General features: G+C 39.3%; 2 protein-coding genes and 1 long non-coding RNA gene across 4 annotated transcripts in view; 1 reads left to right on the top strand and 2 right to left on the bottom strand.

Moving 5' to 3' along the window:
* Positions 1 to 19,883, top strand: part of LOC141809815 (uncharacterized) — a 77,960-nt gene extending 58,077 nt beyond the window's left edge. The window contains exons 3-4 of the long non-coding RNA XR_012600013.1: positions 8,583 to 8,778; positions 19,811 to 19,883. This is a non-coding gene — a long non-coding RNA (uncharacterized LOC141809815). The remainder of the gene's footprint in view (positions 1 to 8,582; positions 8,779 to 19,810) is intronic.
* cenpx (centromere protein X) lies at positions 11,630 to 13,441 on the bottom strand. Its single transcript, XM_074697223.1, has 5 exons — positions 13,354 to 13,441; positions 12,833 to 12,884; positions 12,682 to 12,735; positions 12,502 to 12,590; positions 11,630 to 11,769 (listed from the first exon to the last, which is right to left on the bottom strand). The coding sequence occupies exons 1-5, from the start codon at positions 13,387 to 13,389 to the stop codon at positions 11,755 to 11,757; spliced, it is 246 nt and encodes an 81-aa protein (XP_074553324.1). The 5' UTR covers positions 13,390 to 13,441; the 3' UTR covers positions 11,630 to 11,754.
* On the bottom strand, positions 16,308 to 26,677 carry LOC141809813 (transmembrane channel-like protein 6). 2 transcript variants are annotated; one of them, XM_074697012.1, is made up of 20 exons: positions 26,493 to 26,677; positions 26,013 to 26,101; positions 25,710 to 25,853; positions 25,510 to 25,638; positions 25,319 to 25,427; positions 25,143 to 25,230; positions 24,800 to 25,066; positions 22,759 to 22,979; positions 22,549 to 22,693; positions 22,240 to 22,383; positions 21,799 to 21,956; positions 20,057 to 20,147; positions 19,803 to 19,900; positions 19,635 to 19,730; positions 19,491 to 19,566; positions 19,263 to 19,396; positions 17,105 to 17,281; positions 16,886 to 16,964; positions 16,662 to 16,746; positions 16,308 to 16,565 (listed from the first exon to the last, which is right to left on the bottom strand). In XM_074697012.1, the coding sequence occupies exons 1-19, from the start codon at positions 26,546 to 26,548 to the stop codon at positions 16,663 to 16,665; spliced, it is 2,385 nt and encodes a 794-aa protein (XP_074553113.1). In that variant the 5' UTR covers positions 26,549 to 26,677; the 3' UTR covers positions 16,308 to 16,565; position 16,662. The 2 variants fall into 2 exon arrangements, with proteins under 2 accessions (XP_074553113.1, XP_074553115.1); XM_074697014.1 differs by having other exon boundaries at positions 25,710 to 25,841.
* Positions 26,678 to 27,000: the final 323 nt, after the last annotated feature.

Genomic DNA, 27,000 nt, shown 5'->3' with positions numbered 1-27,000 from the left:
TGTGGGATGGAAATGACAACTAACTGCTAATTGAAAGTTTTCTTTACAATCTTAAGATAAGATACACTTTGTATAAGCTCAGGCAGCCTTTGTAACCTGATGAATTTGAATGGGCAAAAACAACACTATAAAGTAGTCTATGATATATATTTGTCACAACAGAATGAGCAAACTTTTTGACCATGCTCAAGGGGTTTTTTTTCACTGTTATAATCAAACAAAAATTGTCAGTAAGGTGTGATTGGCAGTAAGTGTTAAGCACTCACTTATTGAATGCACCAAGCAAAAATAACAAATAAATAAAAATTAAGTAAGTTGCTTAAAAACGTTTTAAAAAGCCACTTACACAATTAGCCAGTAGCAGGTGAACTCAGTGTAGCATTTAGCAGTTAAGGAGCCATGTGTGGTCTTCAGAGGGTGGTGGAGACCAAAACTAGAGTTAACTTATAGTAAGCACATGATTAAATATTATAAATGTCGACAGGGTGAAACAAGGCTACAAGGCAGTTGTGGGATTGATTGTGAATGGGGTTGAAAAGCAGTTGGAGTTATATTTTTACAAGCTTCAACTCACAGAAACAAGTGGAATTAAAATGTTTGTAAAGCAAGACTGACGAATAAAAGGGATATTTTGCCATCTCTTAATTCTTGATGGGAAAGGATCGCAAAAGTTTTGACACAACTGTCAAGTCAGTATAGATATGCTTATGTCTCTATTTCTAACCTTAAATCATGAAAACAGTGAAGGTAACTAGCCAAGAAAAAGATCCAAATGGCACTAGTAAACATATTTACTAGGGCTGTCACTTTAACGCATCAATTAGATTAATTAAGACCCATATAATACCGTTTCCTATGACTGTGTAAACACCAAAACTACCTAAGAAGGGTAGACTCTCTTTAAACACAAACATTTAATATTAACCAGTTGAAAAAAATGTGGATTTATAAATCTTCTCTTCTATGTGTATTCATTAGATTAGTCGTGCACTACAATTCTATAATGTCCTAGAATTCAAATTCTTTATTTGGGAACCCTAAGCAGACATGAGATTAAAATGTAATTAATTAGATTAATTAATAATAAATCCTGTAATAAGATTTTTTTTTAATCGCCTGACAGGACTAAAATTTACATCTGCAAAATGTGTCAAAGTGCTCTTTTGAATGAAAGTAACACACCAGGTAACAGTTCACAGGCAGTTTGGAGTAATTTGGGGCTTTTCTAAAGTGTTCAGTTGTTCCCCTCATTTAATACAATTGTAGGACTTAATTAAAGTGCAACTTGAGCTTCATATTTTCTCTGTAGGCAAACTGTCCCTTAGGTATAAATTTTAGTTAACTACGAGCGTTAATATTATTCTAAAGTGATGGCTTTGCTTTGCATATTTTCCCAGCGTTGATATCAGATAAATATGTTTCAGATAAATGATTTCTGGCTCCATGTCAATGTTGGTGGACCTCTTGTTCTTTGGTAGCTCGTACGGATCAATGTCGAGTCCAATTGTCCTTAATTTCTTGTTATATTCCACATTTCTCCTGTTCTCGTTGTGTTTACTGCTAAGCTCGAAATGTTGAGTGAGGTTTGTTTTGCCACTCATTCCGACTGAGTGCGATGTGCCCTTGAGGGGAAGTGATGTAAGCGCATACTCTCTATCACCAGAAACCAATTAGAAATACAAACAAGTTGATTATTATCAATTAAGAGACAATTTATTTAGTTTTTATTTATACAGCTAAAAATAGGCCCTCCATTTCTACACTTGTCAAGTGGAAACATTACCATGGTTTACTGTTAAAAATCAATTAGACTTAAATGTGTTTGTTTATATTCTGTTAGCATTCTTAAAAGATGCTGAAAATAACAGCAGCACCTGTAGGTCTTCTTCCCTGTCACCTCTTAAGACTGGTGGTATTTCTTTTCACCATCCAGTCCTGTAATGTTGCTGTTTGTTGCTGACTTATGTCAGTTTTCTTCAAATAGGCTAGCAGCCACACTTTTGTACACTAACATATTGCCTCAGTGCCAATGGGGAGAGATGAAATGTGCCACTTTTTGTGGATTAATCTACTGTACCGTGTGTAATCTGGTTGTCTCATGTGTTGTTCTTGCTGTTCAAAATTGATTAGGGGTTGTGACCAATCAGAGTCAAGTGTTTAACACAGCTGTATGACAGTAAGAGAGCTGGACAATAAGGAATCTCTAAGGATGATCTGTCAATGGTGTTCCCATCTTGTTTCTGTTGCCCCCAAGTGGCCAAATTAATGAAAGAGTACAGCTCTAAGCTCTTGGGAATTCTGAGGGATGTTTTGAGAAATCATTGTCAGCTTGTTTGTGCGTCTATAAATGTTGTAATTGACAAATCAACTAGAACAAAGAACTTCACCTGCTGGGCCTCCACATTTCTGACAGTTTTGTTCTTTGCCAGGTGGAAAATCCAGGTAATGCAATCCAACTCATCACAGCCGCTTGGTTGCCAAGTTGTTTTCCACTATAATTAGCAGATCAAAGCGTAACATTCTGTGTCACTTGTTTAACTCAGTCCACATATACAATCATCAGAGTCTGTTTAGATCCCATACCCGCCAGGCACGCTCTGCTATGGCTTACTTGTGGACATACATCTTCACTTTTTATTTATTTGCTTGTGTGCAGTCACGGAACAAGCAGAGGGTAAAGAGCATGGACTCCACATGCCGAAGGGGCTCTGCTGTGTAAACCACCAGACTCACGTTGGCAAATGGATCCAGTTGGGGAATGGTCATAGCACAGATGACTGAATACTGTGTAAACAGTCTGTAAACCATCAATATGTTCTTCAACATAGTGGAAGGATGCAACTGTAACATCTGTCCCATCGGCTCCAGTGATTAAGCTGTATTTATAGACAGCACAGGAAGCAGACCTACAGCTTATCTTGATGCGGACAGGTTTAACACAGCTGCTTTTAGAGGACAACAAGAGATTTCTTGGAAAGACAAGGCACTGGCTGCCTGTGCAGTATTTGGTAGCAGCATAGTGTGTTGTCAAGGCGTACTCCTCTGTGAATCCTGTCCAGCAGATTTTATCGGCAGTTTTGATTCAAAAGAAAGCCCAGAAACTGATGACAGTTCAGTAAGACTCCACTCACTCTCTCAAGACTTCAAACACACAGTGAAATAACAAAAGGAAGTCTGGCAATCAAACATGGCCATGTTTGTCTGTCTCTATCATTACCACATTTTGAGGTTTCTCCTTTTAAAAAGCATGTCCATGGCCATATTAGGTAGACTTAAGTAGTTTACTTAGCTGTGGATGAACAAGCTTTGCTTCCCTTCTCAGCATCTGATCTGCAACCAAGGCGAAAAAAACCTGCTCTGATGACTGTTTTTACATTGTTCCTGAGCATCTGACCTTCCTTTTCATATTATGACAGTATTCCCACAGCGAAGAAAGATGAAGGAAGGAGATAGGGAGCCGTCAGCAAAAGCAAGTTTTCAAAACCACAAATGCACAGTTCAGTTACGTCCTGTTCTTTCTCTGCTTACTCCACCAGAGTCAACAGCTTAACGACCCAGTTCCCCTTCAAACGAGAAGCTGTGTGTGAGCTGTTCTCATGGCTTCAATTGAAAGAAAATCTCAGGCCCTTCTGCAACTTTTTAACACTGAGTTTTTTTTCTTTTTTTAATCTAAAGAGTCTTTCAATTTTGTAAACAAAAATAAGAGCAGAATAAGAACATTTTTTTGTTCTTCAAAAAGTCTAGACTAAGTTAGTGAACATATCCCAAATTGTTTACTTCAGATAAATATCTGTTGCTGGAAACCAACATAGGAATCAGTGGGTCTAGTTTTTCTTTTAAAGAAGGTTACATACTGTAGGCTAACTGTACCAAACTGTCCCCTTAGCCAAGTGGATAACTGAAAGAGAAGACAAGATGTTATTATTTATCTGATTTTTCCTCATATTTTCTGTTGCTGCGTGACAGAACCATCACCTGTATGGTATTAAGATATGGGGTCAACCATGTCCCACATTTCTTTCTGATACAGAGTTTCAAAGACTTGGACCCAGTCTTTCTGACCACTCAAAAAACTTTATGTCTTCTTGTCGAACTCCACCGCAGTCTGATAGCAATTACATTATCTAGGTGTGTCAGTCAAGCTAGGCTTAGTCTGGTCTCGAACCGACTGAGCTGTTCACATGCATTTCAATAGTCTGATCTCATGCTGACTAAGCTCATAGACCAATCCTGTCTTGCTCAAAGATACTTGATGACTGCAGGAGCTGGGATCCAACCCTCAACCTTCCAATTAAGAGACTGAGCCATTTCCTGGTTTGGTTGAGGTAAAGAGACGGGCCTTTGGCCTTTTTGCAGACTGCCACTGTTTGCCAGCCTGTCTGTCAACTCAGCCATTGGCTTCATATTTTCTGGAAGTTGCCACTTGGGCGGCACACATGCCAAGACAGCCGGCTAACAAGGTCGATTGCTGAATCTGTTCACCTTCTGTAGTCAAGTTTGATCACATGAGCTTCTCTAAGGTTTTGTAAGTTTGTGGAATGGTACCGTATTGTGTGTGGTTTAAGGATCAATTTTGAAGTTGGTTAAAATGTAAAAGTCATCTACTGTTGCACGACTGTTGTTAGCAGAAGAGTGAAGGAGATGATGTATAATGAGACCCCTACGTGTTCTGTTGAAGGATGTACTAGCACCGGTATCAGTAAGACGGCAAATGTGCATCAGGTCCTGTTAAGGCAACTGTTTTATTTTGCACTTCAGTTTATTTTTAGACACTAACACTCTGGCAGTTGTCAGTTTTATGTTGCATTTTTGTTGATGTGTTAAAAACAAATGGCAAACTCAGAGAGAGTTGTTTGTGTTTTATTTTGGACTTAATGGCAGAGTGACTGTGCTGTCTCTGATCAAAATGATCTGTCACTGTTGATTAAAATTTTGTGTATTAAAAGTACCAGTGGTATTGGTACTCGATATTGATGAGGTGAGTACTCAAGAGGGAGTACTCGGACTGGTATCGGTCTGAAAAGAAGCAGTATCAAACATCCCTAATTATAAGTTCACTAAGTACTCACTACTTCCTGTCTCTGCTCCACAGCTCAGTGATCTGGGCTCCAGTCCCACAGGGTGCCAGCTCCCCCAGTGCTATTAGTCAGCAGGAACCTTCTGGATGGGAGGAAATAGGATGAGGACCAGGGGACACCTGGTCTTTTCTGTATGGGCACTGAGACATGTCACTGCTTTGCCTCTTGACCACATCAGGATGCAGGATATTGCCTTGCCATTGATGTGCATCCTGGAGCTTCTCAGCCCATGTAGTGCATCAGTGCACCATCCAGAGCACCAACAGGATATGAAGATAGCAGAAGTAGATGGCCCTGCTTCCACTCTGTGAGTCAGTCTGATAGTCTTTGCTTTGGACCTCATGAAGCCCAGACACTCCTCTATGAGCTGGTTAACACAACTGATTACTATGAGTAAACAGCTCTATGGGAAACTTTGCTCCTTACTAGAGCTGTTTGATAGAGCGAAGCTTGAGAAGTGAAATTTACAGCCAAACGAACAGTTAGAGTCAGATGCTGAAAAGAAAATTTATGCGCAGTAAGTCAAATTAAATGTTTCGCTCTCTTTTGTCCTCCTGCAACATCTCTCTTCCAGTCTCTCTCTTGCTGTGTTTCATTGCTGTGAGCATTTTTTTTTATAGCATACCGGTGCTTTGTTTTATGCAAAGAAAAGTAAAAGCACGAGCGGCTCTTTGAAGCCTGTTTGAATTTATTGTTGTTTTTCCAGGAGAAGGTTAGTGAAATTACAGCTCATTTTGATTGGATCTGCCCCTTTGTTGTTTTTGGAGGAGGTTTACTCTTTATGTCTGGAAACAAAAGTGGCTTTTTTCTCTCGTTGGAAAATTCACTGGAACCTCTCTTCAAAGTTTAAAGCTTGTCTTAGACTAGGCATCCATACATCATAACCACACATCATCCAAGGAGTTCACCTTCCCTTTAGCACTTCAAAGCTAAATAGAACAGGTGCAAATTCATTTCCATTTAATTTCATTCACATTTTACTGATTTTCTCCCTGGAATAGATACGTATTTCTGATTCTGATCTGATGCTAAATCAAGGGCGTTGTTCCAAACTCTGCAGTGGTTCAGGTTTAATTTGAAATACATTTGAAAGAAAATACAAAGTTTTTTATTAGTTTTAATTTTGTAAACAAGTAGAGCAACTTGATTTGGTTTAGTGACTCTGGAATGAGGTTGAAAAAAGCCATGCTTCTACAAATGCCAACTTTATTATATTTACTAAGATCAAGCATCAATACAAGAAAAGGAGTATTATCTCACTCAGTCCACCATGAGCAGAGCTATTGGCATTTTTTTTTAGCAGGACGCATGTAAGGAAAAACCTTATTATAACAGACAGAATCCAGGAGCAGAATCAGACTTGTTTAATCCAGTCATCTACCAGTAACTGTGTAGCATTTTGCTTTACATAACATAAAGATTAAAAAATTTAAGAAAATTAAAAAAGAAAATAAATTAGACTGCAAGATGAGATTATTTTATATGTTTTTTTTTGTTTTGTTTTTTTCAAGTTTTGAGCAAGAAGACCCACACAACAGTTTCAACACCTATTGATTGTAGACAGCAGTTAGTGTTACATGACACACAGCCAAGTTTTCCTTTTTGGTGTTGTGGTTATATTAGCAAAATGTTGTTTTCAACCATCCATCCATTTCAGATACAGTAAATAGAAAGTTAGTAACCAAGCATTCCACCTGCTTTTCTCCACATTGACTGTTTTTCCGTCATGGTTAGGCTGTACAAGGGAGGGCTGAAAAGTTCATTGCCCAATAAGGAAGCAGTTATGCCATAGTGATGAAACTTGGCATGCATTAAATTTGACTTTTTCTGACACTAACAGCATGGTTTATTTTCAGATTAACTGACACTGATGTAGTGTTTGAGGACTGGATAAAATTTGGCACCTTGGTGTTTTTTTTAAATATCTGCAGAAAAAAGGGGGTTAAGCCCCAAGGACATTCATGCCGACATGGTCGCCACATTAGGGGATGATGCTCCAGCTTTATCAGCTAAATTCAGGAGGGGTAGGAGATGACCCAAGTTTCAGACATTCTGCCACTGCAATTGTATTGTATGACCCTGTTACTTCCAGCTGCTGTATTATGTGAAGAGCAATGGTAATATCAAGTTCCCCTTCTGGGATTAAAAAAGTACTTCTTATTTCTGAAATAAAAATCAGAACACCTCCTTGCTGAAAATCCAGACCCCTGTATACCCAATTATTACCCAACTATTACCCAACTATTGACCTTGTGATTTGTATATTACCAGTCATAGGGCCGGGCCTCTGTATAGTTAAAAGTAATACACAAACCAGAGCTATAACCTGTACTTGTTTACCTTAAAAATACCCCAGAATGAATACATCAATGGCTTCTATGTGACCCACTTCATGTGGCGTGAAGAGTCCCATACCTGTACCACAGAGTGAGGCAATCTCTTTCCTTTGAACCTGTATCACAAGGGATTACCGTTCAGGTTTGCACAACACAGCAGACAGGAAGCTGTTAAAGACAAGGACCAACACTACCTCCCGACCTCTGACCCTTACATCCTGACCTCTCTTCCAATCTGACATGAACCCTTGTCCACATGAAAGCTGTCCTGTTTACTCGCCAGGGCTAATTTAGAGTTCCGGTGCCCCCGACCACTGTGAGGACAGTCAGCACGCTGGAGGAGACTTTGAACAGACTTGTTTGAAGCAATGGGAAAAATGCGTACTGTTGTTTACACTTGCTGCAATTTGTTTTTTTTTTTAAGTCAGAGACAACTTGAAGCCCAAAAATCCAAAGCCTGGTCTCAATCATCACAGAAATCTGTTTTTTCCAGTCACTATTTTTCTGCATGGTCTGCATGCGTTGAATATTAGCCGGCCTCAGCGAGCTTCACATGCCCGATGATGAAGTCCTTTAACAAGTCTGACAAAGGCCAACTTCACACTGTGCCACCTGCCACCAGCTAAAGAGATTTTGGTCATTACTTGCTCCTTTTTAAATATCATCAAACATCAGGCCTTTCATCATCCCGACCGTGTGACCTTCAGGTTCACAGCCGCTCTAAGCCTCACTGACAGATCTTGTGAGGGTCTGTGCTGGAGTATTTTTATATCATTGCTTTTGATCTGACCTAAAAATAGAGCAGCCTGCTGACCTCTGCTCCAGTCAGGTCTTGGTGGTTCAGCTAAATTACGAGTCCACCTCCACACACTCACACACACACCCTTTTGACGTCACCTGGAACAAACTGCCACTTTATTTTTAGACGTGAAATTAATTGAATGGTCTTGTTTCGTTGCGGTGTTATGTAAGGGGATTACTCCGTTGTTATTACCTATTCCCTGGCCATGTAGGCCACCACACAGAGGAAGGAGGTGGAGGTGGAGGGTGGAGGGGATTTGGGGTGGAAGAGGAGGGTAATGCAGTTAAGGTAGTAGTACAGAGCTCCAGAAATAACCCAGCTGCGGGCCTAATTGTACATCTCTCTTGCACCCTTTTCCCTCTTCAGCTGCATGCCAAGGTCCTTGACCTTATCATCCACCTCACTGGTTCCGGAAGAATCCTTTCCGCCCCCTGCGGCTACCAAAGCCTGGCCGATACACGGAGCACAGCAGCAGACCATCTTCAGCCGCGGACTAACAGCCAAGCGCCACAATCAGTTAGGAGTGATCCCAGCCGAGCGCCCAAGTGGCTGAAACTGCCAGGTATGTTCTAATCATCCCCGGCGTGGGCCCCGTGGCTCCTTAACAAAGCTTAGCCTGAGGACCCCAGGCCCCTCAGAGAGCCAAGGGGCCTCCAGGCAACCCACATGTCACAGCAGCATATACAGTCAACAGGGATGCTGCCGCTGTATTTGCATTCTCTTCACTCACTCACGCAAGCTTTCTGTGAAAAGCATGGGCACCAAATGCCCACAGCAGTGTTTTGTTTGTGTGTTTTAGCCCAGGCTGTAAATGTTTGTAACTTTTCATGTGTGTGAGTTGCGTGTGGAGCGTCTGAGAGGAATGCACTCGCTTTGGGTACCCTGCAGCATTCCTTTATGGTTAGACAGCTCCATGCCCATGAGGGGGCCACCAGGGCCTCCTGTCTCCTGAGCACTAATGCGTCGCAGCCCCAGATCAAGCACATGCATGCAAGCACATGCATACAAACATCTGAGAGGAGATGAACGCCATCAAATGTTTATCATCAAGTTCTCACAAACCTTTCTAACTGAAGTGATAGAGGTAAATGCAGCAGGTATGGCAAATGACACCTGTAGCTTCCCTTTTTTTCATCAGCCACAGGAATTATAAAAGGCTTGCAAGACAATCCACCCAACCAAACCCCATTTTAGGCTGAGATTGAAAACACTTGCCTCGATGTTTTTACACATCCAAGGTTATTCCTTACGTGGCACATAAAGCTTTAAATTTGATATAACACATACTATTTTACTGCTTGCATGTTCAAACAAATCCTCAAAGAGGCCTGCGGACTGTGAAATGGATATAATATCATCACCTGTCTTAGACAAAACCCTTGTTTGGGCTTGAGAAGAAAGAAGTTTTGAGATGACAGAAAGTTGGAGAGAAACTTTGTAGAAAACCAGAAAGACAGAGATGAGTGAGGAATCAAGGACGAATATCGGACTGAAAATACCCGCACATGGACTCTGAAGACAAACGCTGGTGACATGAACCCAGACAAACGTCACCATTTTGACACAGATACTGTAACTGTCACCAAACAAACTTGTGTACAGTGACATCACTGACAAAGTATTTTCAGAGCTGATCACTCTCAAGTTGAATTTACTATCCCAAGAAGGCAAACTGCCTTAAAATGTGCAAGCTTTGCCCTAACACAGCTTTATCCCCCTGATTGATAAAAGAGGAGCTAAAGCCATTTCTAATTTAATTTCCAAATGATCGCTGAGGGTAATCATAAAAATCATCCAAAATCCGTGTTGATATTGGCTTCAATCAGACTGCAGCACTGAGGGCCTGATCCTGCGTGAAGTGCAGTCCAAAGAGCAGCCAGAAGGCTGCAGACGGATCAGTCTCTGTCTCCTGGGAAAAGCTTCTCGCTCGAGAGCTTCTCCAAAGCGTCTGGACCGGCTGTCGACACTCCCTGCCTTTAATGTATGATCAAGAAAAGCTTTAACTCATTACTCTTTTCAATGCCCCTCCCCATTCCTGTCCTAACTGCTTTCTTATGTTTAATAATACTGCCTTCAGATGTAATTTGTTCCACTAAGATGCATAAGGAGAAAAGTTGTACAGTAGTGTATTACTTTGCCAATGCTGACTCCTTCCAACAACTCATACTGGAGGGGAAAAACGTCTGTGAAATCTCAAACACAATAACAGTTTTTATTTGATTTAAAAGGAATGATGTTAGGTGGTGATACATTTGGATTCTAGGAAATCAACAGGAGTATGGCTTCTGCTATTATTTTCAAAACCTGACTGATTTGTGCTCAGAAATTTCAAAAGTAAATGTTTATACCTTTTTTTCCTGTGAAGATCACTATGTCTGACACAGAGTCTCAGAAAGCAGAATTTCTATGATTGACTGTAATCACTACCTAAGCAAATTATTACCTACACAGAGATCTGTTTTGCCATTTGTCCTCATGGCATCATTAAACTAAACATCACTCAACTTAACACACCCTCTCCTGAAGGCCTGCTGTGTAAGTGACTCCTGGGAAACACAAATCCAGACTGGGCCCTACTTAAAAAGGTGCTGGGTCAAATTCCAGGTGCTGTGTCCTTGAGCACCTATCTGAGCCTGGACTCTTGACTTGAGCCCAAGTTGCTTCCAGCTGTATTTCAGGCAACGTTTGTGAGCACAGTGAGTCACCCTAGGGCCACACAAATAAATAGAGTGAGGTGTTGTACAGCTATGCTGACTCACCGTGAAGACAGGTTGGTGAAAAAGACAACTGTGGAAAACCATCAGAGGCACTCGGGTTAGAAAACCCCACATTACCCTCTCCTTCACAGGCCAAACTTCCCCCTCTGCTGTGATGAAAGGGGAGAAAGCACCTCTACTACTCGCCTCTTTTGTTTATTTACCTTCAGAATTACACCCTGCTCTTCTTGGACCATGTTCCAATGTGTTTTGTTATGTTTCCTTTCAAACAGAATATCTATGCGTGTGGTCTCCAGTCGTGTTTGGCTAACACATGCACACATTCGTGCACGCACACTCCCATTCAACTTTCCCCCTGTGCCAGAGGTCCCCTTTGCCCTTCCCCCCACCTCTAACTAAACATCGCAGGACAGCAAAAGGGAACTTCAAAGTGGCCGGAGGGGGTACTCCTTTTTTCCTGGCACTTGTCATCATCTAAGGGACTGGCTGCTCCCCTTATTACTCTAATTGCTTCCAACTGCTCCAGGAGGCTTTGATGAAGGGCGCCATGGAGCATGCTGGAAGCACCTGTTGTTGCACAGAGAAGCACAGGTGGGCCTTATTGGTGGTGGCAAGGAGGCGTGCAGACAGCACTGCTGCTCTTCACTTCACAAATAAAACAACTCCAATCACATAGAACGAGAATCTTTATAACACAATTAAGTAACAATGAAAACGCAGTTGTACAAATAATATAATCATTTTTGAAACAACACTTGAAGATGCAGAGAATAAAGTGGAACTCAGGCAACACTCTGGCTCCCTCTTGTGGCGTCTTTCTGCTAGAAGTCCAGCAGCTGCAATGAAAAAGAAAAGCAAGATGCAAGTCAGTGTAAGCAATCTAACTTTATGCACAAAAGGTACATCTAAGACTAATTTGTAGGGGTGGGAGGAAAAACTGATGTATCGAACTATCAAGATTTTTTGTTTGAAGATTTTAAATCGTGATATTTTTTTCAAATCTCAATTTTTTGCTTCAAATTTAAACCCTTCATTTTAGTCATGGTTCATAGGCTGGGTTGGGAAAAAGTTGGGGCATCAGATCCCCTGAATAAACCCTAAAAACTGACTCTTATGTGATGTTTTTGGGAAAGTATGGCTCCCCATATAGTTTGCAGATATAATCATGATCTTTTCCACATGGTCTGGTGTTAAAAAAGCAAACTAAAAATTGCAAAAATCCGAAAAAATCGAAGAATCATAATTTAAATTGAATCAGAACCCCAAAAATCGTAAAAGAATCAAATCGGGAGAAAGACATATCATCCTAGCCCCACCGATTTGTCTATACGATAAATAAATATAGGATGCATGCAATAATTAAAAGGAAAAAATGTATAGTGTTAATAATATACGTTGTATCATAATGATGTAGCTGCATATTAGATGCATAGATGAACATATTTTAAATGAGAGTATTCAGAGTGCATGTCACAAACAAAAAGTGATTTGGGAGATGCAAAAAGAAGCATGATAAAAATAGATGAAAACCTTTGGGTACATTAAATAAATGTAAAATATCCACGCACCAGTTGAGGCAGGATCTTTTCAAAGTGCTCAATATCTACTTGGTCACAGTCTTCTGATTCAGCTTGTTTCAGAGATCGTGCAGCAGCCTCTGAAAGTAAAAACATCACAAACCTTTAATTAATTTAATTCTCTGTTTTATTGTACAGTGAAAAGTAGTACGCAGCAGGGCACAACTGTACCTTGAACGAATACTCTGAGCATCTCTGTCATGAGCACTGCAGCGTCCCCACTCACTGTAACAAGAATGAGGCATGATGACGTCAGTGTAGAAACATTTAACATTTTTTGAAGGGAAATCAGTCATTTTAAAACACGGATTAAACTACTCACGTCTGGTTTTGCTCTCCTTGAAGGAACTTGTCAACAATTTGCTGACTGTTTCCTGCAAATGTTGAAAGAAAAACAGCTGAATTTGGAAGTTTATGCAAAGCTATTACCAACAAAAAGTGGATTTAGAAAGATTAATCTCTTTACGAATCCTGTCACTTGTTTAAATATGACATTTAACCGAGGTATAGCAAGAAGGCGTTAACACACCAAACTGCTTTCGAAAAAGGACAAATTTACAGTGTACCGGCCAAAAATACAATTTTAGTGCTGAAATGTGTCTTCATAATACGAATATTTCATTAAAACGAACCACTCTTTAATTCGGCTTGTGTATTGTTGATATACATTTAGAAATGTGCACGGTAGAAAGACCAAATGAAGCATAAATGACTAATAACGGAAAATAAATCAACATATACATTAAAGACACGACGATATTGATTCTTATGTGAACAGATGGGTGAACGATATGGAGTCATAACGCTCAGATATATATATAACAGATATATTTTTACTCTTACCTTCTTAAAACCGATTTCTGCTTCCCCATCCGCCATGTTTGTGACGCTGTTAGGAGAAACTTGGCGCTCTGTGTGGTGATTGGTTAACGTTCGCTGACGTCACTTAATGCACCGCCAGCCGTTTGCTTTAAATACATGTGACTGCGAAGTTTATCTGGAAAAACTTATTCACAACAGTTACACAAGACCCCTTTGTTGGTGATATTTACCGCTAATCTGCTATGTTTAAAACGAAATCGACATCACATGGGTATGGCAAGTTTTTTTATCTGACAAAAAAGTGTTGAAATACCTTTGCATTTTTCAACGTTGATGCAGGCATTTTTTTTCAAAAATTAATATTTTTATCCACTTTGTTTTCTCATTGCCAAAGGTAAGAAAAGGTGAAAAAGTACATTTTTATATAAAATAAATAGAATAAAAATGAAAATAAAAACACAAAAAACTAATGGTGACAGAATTTTCCATACAGGTCAAAAAGCCTTTTATTATTGTTTCATTACAAATCACATTTGGAATATTTGCATTTTCATTCACTTGTAAAAATGGTTAAATCACTTTATTAACCCATGTCCAAAAATTAAAATCAGCATAATAAAAGTCAAAACAACGCTGCTCATACCTCTATTTCGTGGAATAGTTTTGCTCAGTCAGGGTATAATAATGACACTTCAGCCTGATGATATTTATTTATGTGCTTATTTTCTCAATCTTAGCTTCCATTTCTCTTCATCCAGTAAATTGTGGCCCACCCCATATTTAAGGGTAAATAGCCATCAATAGTGTATTTGCCTACTCTTCATTTTCATCATCCAACCACTGAGCATCTTCCAGTATGTAGCCCAAGCCCATCGAACGCCGAGGCCGAGGCTTGTTTGCAATGACTGCAGCAGCTGCCTCCTCTGGATCCTCCTGTATCTGAAACAAAGGTCCGTCAAAGTCAGTTTAAGACGCTGACATAAAACACTTCTTAAAATGAAACAGCACCAACAGGTAGAAAAAGGTGCAGCTCACCTTTGGGCTAACAACCCGTTTCACTTCCACATCTCCTCCTATGTAGTGAGGACCAGCCCAGTCTGCCCTGTCTGCTTCATCCTCTGTGGAAAACCTCACGTAAGCCAGCGCCTTAGTTCCTCCTGAGTTTGGACACTTCTTTATCTGGGATGCATGAGAGAAGTATATTTTTATGGGGTCATAAGACTCCATCTTTATCTAAAAAGAATATTCTGCATGTGAAAAAGGGATTTTTTTTCTTTACCTTACAAGCTGTGACAGTGCCCCAATCTCTAAAATAAGCTTTCACATAGCCTTCATTTACATAAGGATTCAAGTCTGTAACAATCAATCCATGGTCCTGTAAAATGATAGGAAATTAGTTCCTTTAAAGAAATTAGTACTTCTAAAACAAACAAAAAATAAAACAAACAAACAAAAAAATTAATTCCCCATTTGAGAAGGAGAAGAGTTATTCACCAGTTCATATTTCTTGGCGAGAGGCGCAAAGTACTTCTTTGGCATACTGATGTAAACTCTTTTTTGAGGTGCCGCCTTGACTTCCATGTTATCTGAAAAGATAGGATTTTAAACATGATGCAAAAGCCAGATAATATGACTTAAGGCTTAATATGACTTAATAAAACAACAGCTTACAGAAGTCTTTGGTAAAATTTCTTGACATTACTTAGAAAGATTTAAATTCACAACCCATTTAGAATGATGAAACAGAAAATCAAGAAAAAAACTAATACTTACTTGTAGTAACCTCAGAGCTGTGCATGAAACCAAGAGAGTCAGGACTGTTTCAGAGTGCTCTGTATTGTCCTGTGGAGCAGGTTCAAATAGTGTCCTGCGTTGTCACGACAGGTAAAATCCCTTCCTACCTGTATTTTTCTTGAGAAATGTCCCCAGACTTGCTCAGCAGCCAAAGAGCGATGTGTTGAAATGCAAATAATATCATTTGTAGATTGTTGGTCAGTGGCAGGTGCTTCAGAAGTGTGACATTTTATGACAGTATGAATTTTTTTACTTCATGACAGAAAACATGTAGTGCCCACAAATATGCTGGCATCACATCTATTCAGTAAATGAAATATGTCAAACCACTGATATAATATCATTTTCTACACACAAGGCAAATACAATGACCACACAATACAAATAAAAATCACAAGAATTCTTTTTCAATTCATGGTCTTACTCCAGTAAAACTGACTTTATTAAGAAAGACCCTTAGATAAAAGATAACAGGTACATAAAAAAAAACAGACCTGGGAGAGAAAAAAGTCATTTCAGTGACTGACTTGAATAGGCACTTTGAGGATACATGCTTTCTGACATTATACCCAACTCTTTCTACTTGTTTCACAGAAAAACTTTAACAGACAAGATCAATAGTGTCTTATCTTTTAAGTCTCAAGTTTGTCCAACACAATACTTGTTCTTGATCAGCTAAGGCTCAGCTAATTGGTCCATGCTGAGTTAACAACAGCTTTTAGGTACAGAGTAATACATAATGAATAAAGTCTGAGGTAAACTTTGGGCTTTGCAACAGGTGAGAGTATTATGTTTTGGTCAAGTTGTAAACGGCAGCTCTTACATGTCTGATTCAAGTTCACATAATAACTACTGCTTACTTTGGCACAATACTATAAATTTCAACAGAAAAATGTCAAGCAAATGCATCACCAGAGTTTGTGATTATTTATACTCTTCTCAGATGGATGATGTGGAGGAATACAGAAAGGTTTCCTGCCAATCAGATAAAGATGGCAGAAATTCTAGAGAAGGAGACAGTTTCTATTTGTCTTTCTATCCAACTCACAAACAAAACATCAAGTTAGTCATTTAAATACAAAAAGTTTGAACAATTTTATTATTCTTTATTTATTTATTTATTTTCATTTAAAAAATTCAAGCTTATAACTGTTTTACTTTTTCATAAAAATACTTGAAGATAACATCATATGAATGGAAGCTCTGTCTAGAAATAAATACTACAGCAACAAGATCATGTACACTGACTTCTTTTGTGTCGATCTGCTAAATGAAGTCTAGTGTTTTCTAACTAACAGTTACATAACACACAGTGTTTTTTTATAGCTGCCATAATAGAGGTGACATAAAGAGCTGAGCACAGGACATGAAAGAGAAGACACTCAGAGATAATATCTCCAGGTTGCTCCAGAATGTTGTTGATGTTGTTGAGCCACAGACTACAGTCAAAGGAGAAAAATTTTTAACTGGAGGACAGCCTCACCTCTCATTACCAAGAAAACTTTGCTGTGACTTCAAAGTAAAATGACATTCACCTTATGTTTGAGCAGAAACTGAATCATTTTGTTGAGTATCAAGGTCTTGCAATTTGGTCACGAGGAACTTCTTGTCCTTACCCTCCTGTGTGTAGAAAAGAAATACATAGATGTTTTATCATAAAAAAACAACCATTGTTTAAGGGTTACCCTTTTATTGATTCGACTGTATGATGGTGCCCAGAAGTCTATGAAAGTCTGGGCAAATGATGAACTACACTCACGTTTTCAATCTGCTTTTCCAGCTGGGTTATGATTCTTTTCTGACCGTCAACGACTTGAGCTTGAAAGTAAATCACCATCCTAAAAAACAAACGAAGAGATCAACAGTCAGAAACATGAACAGTAGTAATTTATTCAAAATAGCATCTTTAATTCACGTTGAAACTATGATGGAAAAGCTGGACTCTGCAGTATTTTTTTTTACTTTTGGAATCACTCACACAAACACTCCGGTGGCGAGGAATAAAACCAGTGGATTCTCCAGCAGAGAATTGTAAGCCCAGCTGAGCCAGGACAGGATGGGGTGAGAGTCCTTCAGCCTCTGAGCCCACTGCTGCCCTGACTCAAACATGGTGGTGAGATTCCTGAAAGGACCACACCCTGCAGAGGGTTTAGTTCTGAGGAGGACAGACACGAGGATGTGAGACAGTTTCATATTCAACCTCAAGATCATGGAGTTTCTAACACTTTCTTGGTGTCTAGACAAACCCAGGACTGATAATAAGCATTAACAAACTTAGGGGCTAGCTAACCGACCTAACTTAGGTTGTTTTCCTGTTGTTTTAACAATAACTACACAGCAAGTTATCAGGGTATTAAAGTAATGGAATACAAATTTTTATTTCTGAAATACATTAGCACTTGCAAACTTAAGTGTAAGAGTATAAACATTTTGCAAAAGTGATCAGTTTATGTGTGGCTCAGCAGAGGGAACTGCATTCCTTTTCGGTGTCACTTGTGATTTCTCACTGTTAATAACATTAAAGTGTGCCGGGCTTTACATGAATAGCACCTATGGTGACCTACATAATCTACACCTATGTGACACATTGCGAAGTCTGTTAGGAAACCTGCAACCACAGCCATAAGAAAAACTCATGACCTGTCGGTGGTCAAGAAGAAATATCAATGACACGCTCCATAAGTGGGTGAAGCTACAGAGGCTCTGGTTGTTGAAAGACTGGTGTTGTATTGAGGCATATTCATCGAGAGCTGACTGAAAAGGAGATCAGAAAGGTGCAAAGCTACAGAGGTGACTTCAGCCTCGAGAGGATTGTCAAGAAACTTTGGAGGACTTCACTAGACTGAGGCCTGTCAATGCGTCTAGAGCTTCTGTGCACATGTCCTCAGGCAAAAGGCAACAACTGTCACATTCCTGATACCAGGCTATTCCTGAAAACAGAGGGTTCAAGTTAAGTGTCTTAGTTAAGTGGTCCAAAGTCAACACAGATGTCTTACACTGGAGAATTAGAGTATTGTTGGATCCATCTATAGACATGCTTCATAAAGATGCTGATTTCCTTTTCTAGCAGGTCCGAGCACCCGCTCACTGTGCCAAAACTTCCATATGGTTTGCTGAACATTATTTCAATGTGCATCATTAAGAGCCAACTTCACTTTTTGTGAGATCTTAAAGAATATTTCATTGGTCTGCAATTTTGATTTGTTTTTTTGGTGGAGACTTTTGATTACCCAGATAGACGAGAAGTAACACTCCAAAACGAGTTGTATCTGTTGAAAAGAACAGTTTTAATCTCCATTTTCCCCTGCGCTGTGGTTGTGCAAGTAGTCTACAACCTCAAAACACTGTTTAAAAAAAAGCTAAGTTGCCGTTTTTAAAACCAGTATTTAACTACTCTCTTTAATTCAGGGTCCATTTTTACCTCAGCTAAGGAGGTTATGTCTTTGGGAGAGTTTGTTTGTCCGTTTGTCTGTGAACAGCATAGCTTGAAAAGTAATGAATGGATCTTGATGAAATTTTCAGGAAATGTTCAAAATGGGATAAGGAAGAAGTGATTAAATTTTGGAAGTGATCCAGATCACTGTTTGGATACAGGAGTATTTTAAAGGATTCTTTATCATTGTGAGATAGGACCGTTTTCACCATATGTGTGTATAACTCCACCATAAATGGTCGGATTGCTCTGCAAAACAATACAAGACAAGGTCACCATAATTTCTGACAGATGTAAGAGTACGATCCAGATCCTGGCAATGTTCTGGATATTCTGCTGAAAGGGAGTATAACATTAAAGTAGGACTTAATTGTTTGTAACAATCATAATATGCTTGGCGGAGATCTGCGCTCTCTGACTGCTTTTCCTGTTCTGTCATTTAACGATGCATGAATAAATATTTTCACAGAGGATATATTTTATAATGCATGGATGCCAGCGCCCTCAAGCTGAAATAAAAAATAACATCCTGATTTTTATGTTTACACTCACACCAACAGTCAGTCCCATCAGTAAAGATGGAACATCATGTCAGAGTGTCACTCTGCTTGAAGCGTTAAGGCTACATGATCTCCAGTCGTGGAATTTTACAAATTCTTTTTAGCGTCAAAATTGCATGTTTGTGAGTTTTTGTTGTAGTTACGTCCAGATGGTGTAAGTGACAGACACGGCAGCACCAAGAAACGAGGGGAAGCACAAAAGAGAGATGAACAGCGTTGTCATCTGACTGGCCCTCCAGGGCTTCCTGGAAGCCTGACAATTAAGAAGTAAGCTGTTCTGAGAAAGAAAGAGGACAACACATTTTTAAGAAATCATGACAATCTGAGCACACACTTAGGGATGTTGAAAAATCACCTTCTGATGAACCAACCTTTTTCATGTAAAACAGCACAAACAGTTTTATGGTCTGGACTGCTGGAAGGAGAGGAGCAAAGAGCACCCCAAGCCTGCAAAGAAATAGTATTATTCCCTTTTCATATACAAGATTGTTTCTTCAGTGTAGCAATGTATTTACCATGTAAGAGTCTGTCCATATATGAGCTCCAGCACATTACGAGCGATGTCAAACACTGGCTTCCTGTTCCTTTTGAGTACCTTTTTGGAAAAGAACCTGCAGAGAAAAAAGATAAAGGTTTAGATTTACAGTCAGTGAAGTTACATTGAGGGTAAAGCTCCAACTTACCTCCACAGGAATTCTCCCAAGAAAGTGTAAAGCACCGTAAAGATGAAGTCCATGAGGAGCAACCGATACAGCTCTTGTCCCACAAAGTTCTCCCAACACTGTGGACAACAGAAACACCTCTAGTTATCAGGTTAGATCGTATTATAAGAGGTGATGAGATCACAATGAAAAACAAATTCTTTCACTTTGTCCACAGGGCAAAAAACTTAGAAAGGTTTAATTATGAGAAGCAGAAATATGCAGATGATTGTTACCTGTAAACCTCGTCTTTCTGGTTCCACAGCAATTCGGCCCAGCCAGCGGAAACATAACACGGCAACAATACTGACCTTCAGCAACAGGTTCCTGAGAAGACATGACAAGAATGTGTTTTACAACAACCTCAAAGTTCAAAGGACAAGAGAAGTTATATCCCCTCTGTAAAAACTTGGACATATTGGCTGTTACATGTTTGTTTTTATCTACTATAGTTATACCACAGCCCCATTGTCTCAGTCAGCTTGGGCTGATGTCCACTTTGGCAATTCAGAGGTAAAATAACTGCATGTTAAAACTGTATAAGGGTGATTCTTCAATCAAAGGAGTTTTTCTGTCCCCAGGGTAGATTTCCAAGAAGAAAAATGTTTTTTTTTTTTTTACAAATTTTTTTTTGCAAGGGTCAGGTTGAAGATGTTATGAAAAGTCACTGTTTTTAGCTTGTCACCTGTGTGATGGTAATGACGTGTGACATAGTGACAAATTTCACATTGTTGGTTAAGTTTTAGACTTGCTAAGCTAACAGGTTAGCTAGCTTACAGTTTTCACAAAATATTTGTAAAAAAGTTAAATTGCCTACTAATTAGTTAAAATATTCAAATCGTGGCTTGTTTGGTGATGACACCTAATAAACATACTGTCACATCAGGGTGTATAAAAGATCAAATTACTCACATACATATAAAAAAATCAGGCTTCTGCCTCATGTCTTGGATGTTCTTCTGGAGCATCTAATCAGCATGCAATGTCAGTAAGTTTTTGTAAAAACTATTAGTCCTTAAATATCAAGTGTCATGGTAATGTGGGAGGTATAAGGGACAGCAGTATTTAACTTTAAATTAATTGCAAAATTGAAATAATTCAAACAGTATGAATTTCAAAAATGTCTTGTTATGGGGTTAGGGTTAGTGTAGGTTTAAATGAATTTAGGTCACACTGGCAAACCGTGCCGTGCTTGAGCACGCTTCAACCCTAGAGCACGTTTCGAATAGCCAGTGTGACCGCAACCGTGCCATGCCTGAGCATGATTCACTTCTCTGCTTTGGCACGCGGTGCAATCCATGACGTATGATCATGGGGGGTGTGGGGGCTGAGTTGGGGAAAAATGACTTGCCATAAGTCCAAAAGTCTCTAAAGTTGTAGCAGTGCTTTCTGTGTCTCATTGTGCTAACTCTGATGAGATCGCACTTCATGTAAACAGATGCTTCACGATGGCGTAGGCGGGCCATGCGCGTGTGTGATAACCGCTTAAGTCTGGTTCATATAGGGGTAGTGTGGCTGCTGGCCGTACTCTCCAGCCGGCTTAAGCACGGCACGGTTTGGGTGGCCAGTGTGACCGTGCCCTTAGTTAGAATATCTGGATTGGGGACAAGCCCAAAACAGTGAAATTCTTGCACATTTGAATTTTCAACACACAGAAAAGTATTAAAATATCATCATTGAGACACAGTTAGTTTTTTTTTCATAGCTTCTTTGACCTAACTCTTACAAATACAATATTTTTCTTTTGTAAAAAAATAAAATAAAACTTTTTTTTCTTGGAAATCTACCCTGGGGACAGAAAAAACTCCCTCAATTGAAGAATTACCCGTTTATGTATCAGAACCAATGTTGTGGACCTGCTCACTCTCCTCTATCTCTTTTTGTTTACATTGCAGCTGGTCTGTATTATTGGTGGTTGGTTGTTTGCCTGCATGAATTAAAAGTTGGTTGCAAGTGGTTTCATTGTTCTCCTGCTCACCTGAAGATGGAGACATAAACTCTGACGCTGGGTGACTCGTGTTTTTCTATCCAGGCGCACAGGTTAAAGAGGCCGGGGAGGAGCAGGTTGATGCCAGACACCACTGAAGACAGGATCATCAGCTCAGTTTCTTTAAAAGTACTCCGCTCAATCCCGCTCTGTATCAGGCACATATTTGACAATTAGATAAAATCAACATTTTAGGATTAGTTGCACTGACATGACTGTGAGTAAATAGTTGTGACTGTCGGATACAGTATTTTTTTTAAACCATCAGTGTGAGACGTGACGTGTGACAGGAAACAAAAAGCAGAAGTTGCTGAGCAGCAGGAAATGATACTTCTGATCACAGTTAATGCTGCGGTTGAGAAAATGTCCTTACAGCTGCTCTGATGCACAGGAACTCTGTCATGCCTGGCTGCACCCGTGTGTTTTTTGTACCTCTGATAGAAAGTGAACTGCTGTGGTGCTGAGGGAGATGCTGGCAAGACATATGGTCCATGCTACGAGATGCACCACAAAGCGGCAGAGGCGTTGCACAAAGCTCTTTTCAACCTCTCCTCTGATCATCTCTGACAGCTGCTCCTGCGTGGGAGAGTTTGTAAAGTTGAACCAGGTGGATTTCATTTATCTTCACGACGAGCTGAAGCTACAGTTTACTTTATCAATTGTTTTTCAAAGTAGGCTTTTAAAAAATCTCTAAAACTGCTTAAAATTGTGGGTTGTAAGAGTGTGCTTTGGATGACATACTTTGAGCTGAGTGCTGAGTTTCTCAGACTGCAGTATCACAGACGTCTTCTTGCTGACTTTGAAATCCCAGGAGCAGAAAACTTTCACAGCCAGATTCCCGTTCGACTTCAGGACTTGAAAACTTCTCCCAAAGGATTTGGACATGCTGCAGAACAGTCAGAGGTTGAGTTAGGTAAAGTTAATACAGAAGTAGCTCACCCATTTTCCTACCTGTACACCAAGATGATGCAGATAAAGAAGAAAGTAACAGGAATGGTGAAGAAGTAGGCTGCAGGTATGCTGTATGGCACTATCTGAGGCTCTTTTGTTTCACAGAGTGGCAGATGAGGTGACTGAGCATTGGACGGGTGGTACCGGTCAGCAGCCCGACAGGAGTAGATGATTGTGTTGGTGTAGTAGCCGTAAAACATTAAACTGTGGGAGAAGTGACCCTGTCGAAAAGAAAAGATGGAGATCTGCCATCAAATAAACATTTGTGAGAAAAGGGAAGGAAATATAACATAAGTTTGTGTATTATATGAAATACCAGTGTTTTTTTTATTGTTTGTTCTGCAGACAGACACCTGTGGGAAACTCAAGCTAACATTTGCTTAAAAAAAATACACAAAAAGAAAAATTGCAATCTTATTCGGAGTTCTTTTTGCAAACTGTTGGCCACGCCAAAACAAGCTGTGCTAATTAGATGTAAGCATTGGGTGTATCCGGATTGGCATTAGCAGAAGTAGCACAATTATGTGAGCACTCCCACCCATGACTGGCATTTAGTTAAACAGTAGTTACACCACCAGTCAGATTTGTACTGACTTTTTTCAACAACACTTGGTGTCAAAAAAGATCTCAACAGAATGGCAACACAGAAATCCTCTCTGCTTGATTCTTTTGGAGATAAAGATGTGTGCCCAAAGCTGCAATTAAAGTGTTGTTCATAGGTTTGTGGATTTTTTATTTATTTTTATTTATTATTTATATTTTTTGGAAGCTAGGTTTTTCTCAGGCAAGGAAAATTCCTTAAAAAGAAATTTATTTATTTATTTATTTATTTATTTATTTATTTATTTATTTATTTATTTATTTATTTATTACAATTATTATTATTATTATTATTATTATTATTATTATCATTATTATTATTGTTATTATTATTATTATTATTATAAGCACTTAAGTAATTAATTGAACATGTTTTGTTGTATTTGTTTGGAAAGAAGAGACAAAGGCTTTGGGGAATCATTAGCTCAACTTGTGCATATGATCATCCTTCATTATTATTCTGTAATGCTTGAAATGAAAAAATATTTTAAGATCTGTAGTGTTTATTTCATCACTGTACAGAGTTTAAAGAATGCTATTTCCATTTCCTCTTTGCTCTAGAATTAGTTCAATGAACACATGTACAATGCTCTGATACAGAGTTTTAGAGTCTATCGTCAGTGGCTGCCACATTGAAAAAACTTGAGTCAAACCAGTTTTGTTTAAGTAAGGACGCGGAAAGAGGCGGGCCTTTGGTCTCTTTGCAAACAGTTAACCCAGAAATGCCCTTTAAAGGGCAAAACTACTTAGTTTAATAGCTTTAATTACAACAAGTTATGGAAGAAAAATCACTCCTTCCAGCAAGTGCTGACAGAGAAATACAGTTTCTGAACCAGACTATAAACATCTTTATTTCTACTGTTGAAATAGGCTTTTTGAACTGGCGTGGACAAGGTTTCTCATGCTCCTCTGCAGCCAGCTCAGAGTGGACTCTGTGAAATAGAGATTTTAACACCTCTGTATCTCACCTAATATTTTTAGACTGGAAGTTGCAGTTCTATTATCACCCTGTTTTCTACCATTTTTGCTTTGTTGTGTATGGGTAAAAAAAAGATATTCAAAAACACCTCTGGTTTGTTCTAAGAAAATGGAGAGGGATTTTTTATTTTTATTTTAGTATCTTAATTTGCAAAGAGTTAGCTGTATTATACAAACTAAAAAAGATTTTTTTCTATCTTCAACTTCCAAAGAAATATACTCCCTTCAAATTTTAAGAAAAACTACTGGCAGACTGTAACTGTCCTATACATTGATTTTATTTTATTTTCCTGGCAATGCCAATCAAAGCTTGGGGAATTGGGGTGGCGCTAGAGGTGTCCAACCAAGCTCTCCCTGGGAATCCCCCGAGATGATAAGTGACAGCTAATTGGTTCAAATATTGCAGCATGAATAAAAATGCAATGATATAAAATTTGCTGATTTCTACCACACACAGCCTCACCGTTCCTGTGAGAAGTTCAAGAGCGGTGATAGAGTCATCCTCAGAGCCATACAGAGGAACACGAGGAGGGTTCACTGCTTGAGGGAAGACCAGGAACAGACCATTGATGACAAAGAGAAGGAGATTGAAACGCAAAAGGGTCCGGAGAAACAGAAAGTAGGAGAGCACGCTGGTACCAAATCGTCCACTCAGCGTCTTCATGGATGAATGCCACAGCTGGAGGGAAGCGAGGATGGGCAGGCAGCTGAACAAGCAGTTACGCCAACTCTGAAGGAAGAGTAACATAAGTGATCAATGCACACACAAACGTGGGTTTCTCACCCAGCATACAATGAGCACTCACCCTGGAAATGTACACTCTCAGACGGCTGTAGCACGGAATATTACTACTGATGAGTGAACTTTCAGCTACATCCCTGAGAACAAGCCGCCTGTAGGGAAAGATATGTGATAGAATCCTTAAAAAGTTTTATTTGCTTTACATTTCAGGCCTCTTATTGCTTTCACATGCACATGTACCTGACTTTCATCTTTTCCACCAGGTTAAGCGGCATAGCCCGCAGCTTGCAAATGCGCTCACTTACTGAGAGGCCTTGGAGATTGGATGTCAACTGCTGGATTTTGCTTTCTGTAAACCCCAATGTTTGAAATTTAACCAGGAAGAACAGAACAACAAAACAAGTTAGCTTATTAGCATTTTCTGTCTGTACCTTCAGGATTTATTTCTTCAATATCTACTGAGGCACAGTCACCCTGGATTGGTCTGGAAGGTTCTGGAGAGCCCCGAAAGAAGTTTTGGTATATGTCATGCTGAGAAGAAGCTAAAGCACCGTGAAACCCTGTGTGGACACAGAACTTTCTTTTAGTTTTCAATAAAAAGTTTGGACAAATTGTAAGTTTCTTATCTTACCAGTGGTGCGACTGGGCATTGAAGCGAGGACTTTTAGGGTAGCTGCTGACCAGCGTTGTCTCTTCAGAGGAGTCATCTGTTTGTTTTCATGTGTCTCATCTCTTGAATGGCTGCTTGTTGTTGAGCAAGAGTCTGAAACAGTGACTATAGTAACTTCAGTCTCTATGAAATGATGAAATGCAACATTCAGGCAAAGTTTGATCACCATTGGTCATTTGCAAGCAATGGAGAGATTTTTAGTCAACTTAGCCTCATAATGCAACTGAGATCAAATAAGCAATTGAAGACACACTGTGCTTTCACCTTTCCTTAAAATATCCATCTGGATTGTTTCAGGACACATCTGGCTGCTGGCTGCTAAGGCCTGACATGGTTCAACTTCCTCTGTGTTCCTGAAAGACAGCAGAATTATCAAACAGCGATAGAAGTATTTAATTTTCTGATCACCTAACTCTTAAGAAAATATGATAGTTTTTAAATAAAACATTTTTTCTGGATATTGTAGACATTTTTCTATTATTTCTGCTCCCTCTCGAAGTACTTTCAAACTCAAAGCACTCAAAGCTGGAGCTACAGAGGCACATTTTTTATTGTAACTGAAGAGAAGATAACAACTGAATTTTTATAAGTTTATTTGGACTGGCAACTTAAGAACTTGCATGTCTTGGCATGAACTAAAAATTACATTTAGTGCCTCTAAAACAGATTCAAAGAAGCAGAAAAGAGTCGAGAAAATGCCAAGATGTAAGCAGTTTTTGTTTCAAGTAGAGAAAGAAAACTCACTCGTAGTCACAGTCCATCTCAGAAATGCTGACACTGAAGTTCACACTGTGTGCCATGATAACAGGTGATCTCTGTCCACTGTGTTTTTATAGTGGGTCAGAGAACAGCTGGTTACCCCTTACATTGATGCTGATCTGATCTTGACTGTCAAAAGTGCTAATGCACTTCCTCTATCTTTCTCACACTCTTTGTCCCTTCACAGCTGTGGCTTATTTGCAATTTGTAAATTTGCATACAAGGAGAACAGAAAAGCACAAATTACATATTTATATATTTTTTATTATTATAGTTGTACAATAAAGTCATGTTGCCAAAAAGTCATGTAACATTAGTAGTAATTCTATATTTATTAATAATAGTATTGGTCTGTATGTAAATGGCATGCTGAAGTCAGTTGGAGCAGTGAGCCAGAATCATAGGGGTGTTTGTCTCCCTTCAGTGGTCATTGAGGAGAACTACAACAATTCATTTAATATCTAACTGAACTATCAGCGCAGTGTTGGAAAAG

Source organism: Halichoeres trimaculatus, unplaced genomic scaffold (genome assembly GCF_033239565.1).
Source record: "Halichoeres trimaculatus isolate MK-OKI-2021-1 unplaced genomic scaffold, fHalTri1.1 fHalTri1_scaffold_20, whole genome shotgun sequence".
Taxonomy (NCBI): Eukaryota; Metazoa; Chordata; class Actinopteri; order Labriformes; family Labridae; genus Halichoeres; species Halichoeres trimaculatus.
This window is presented reverse-complemented; position numbering and strand designations above follow the sequence as displayed.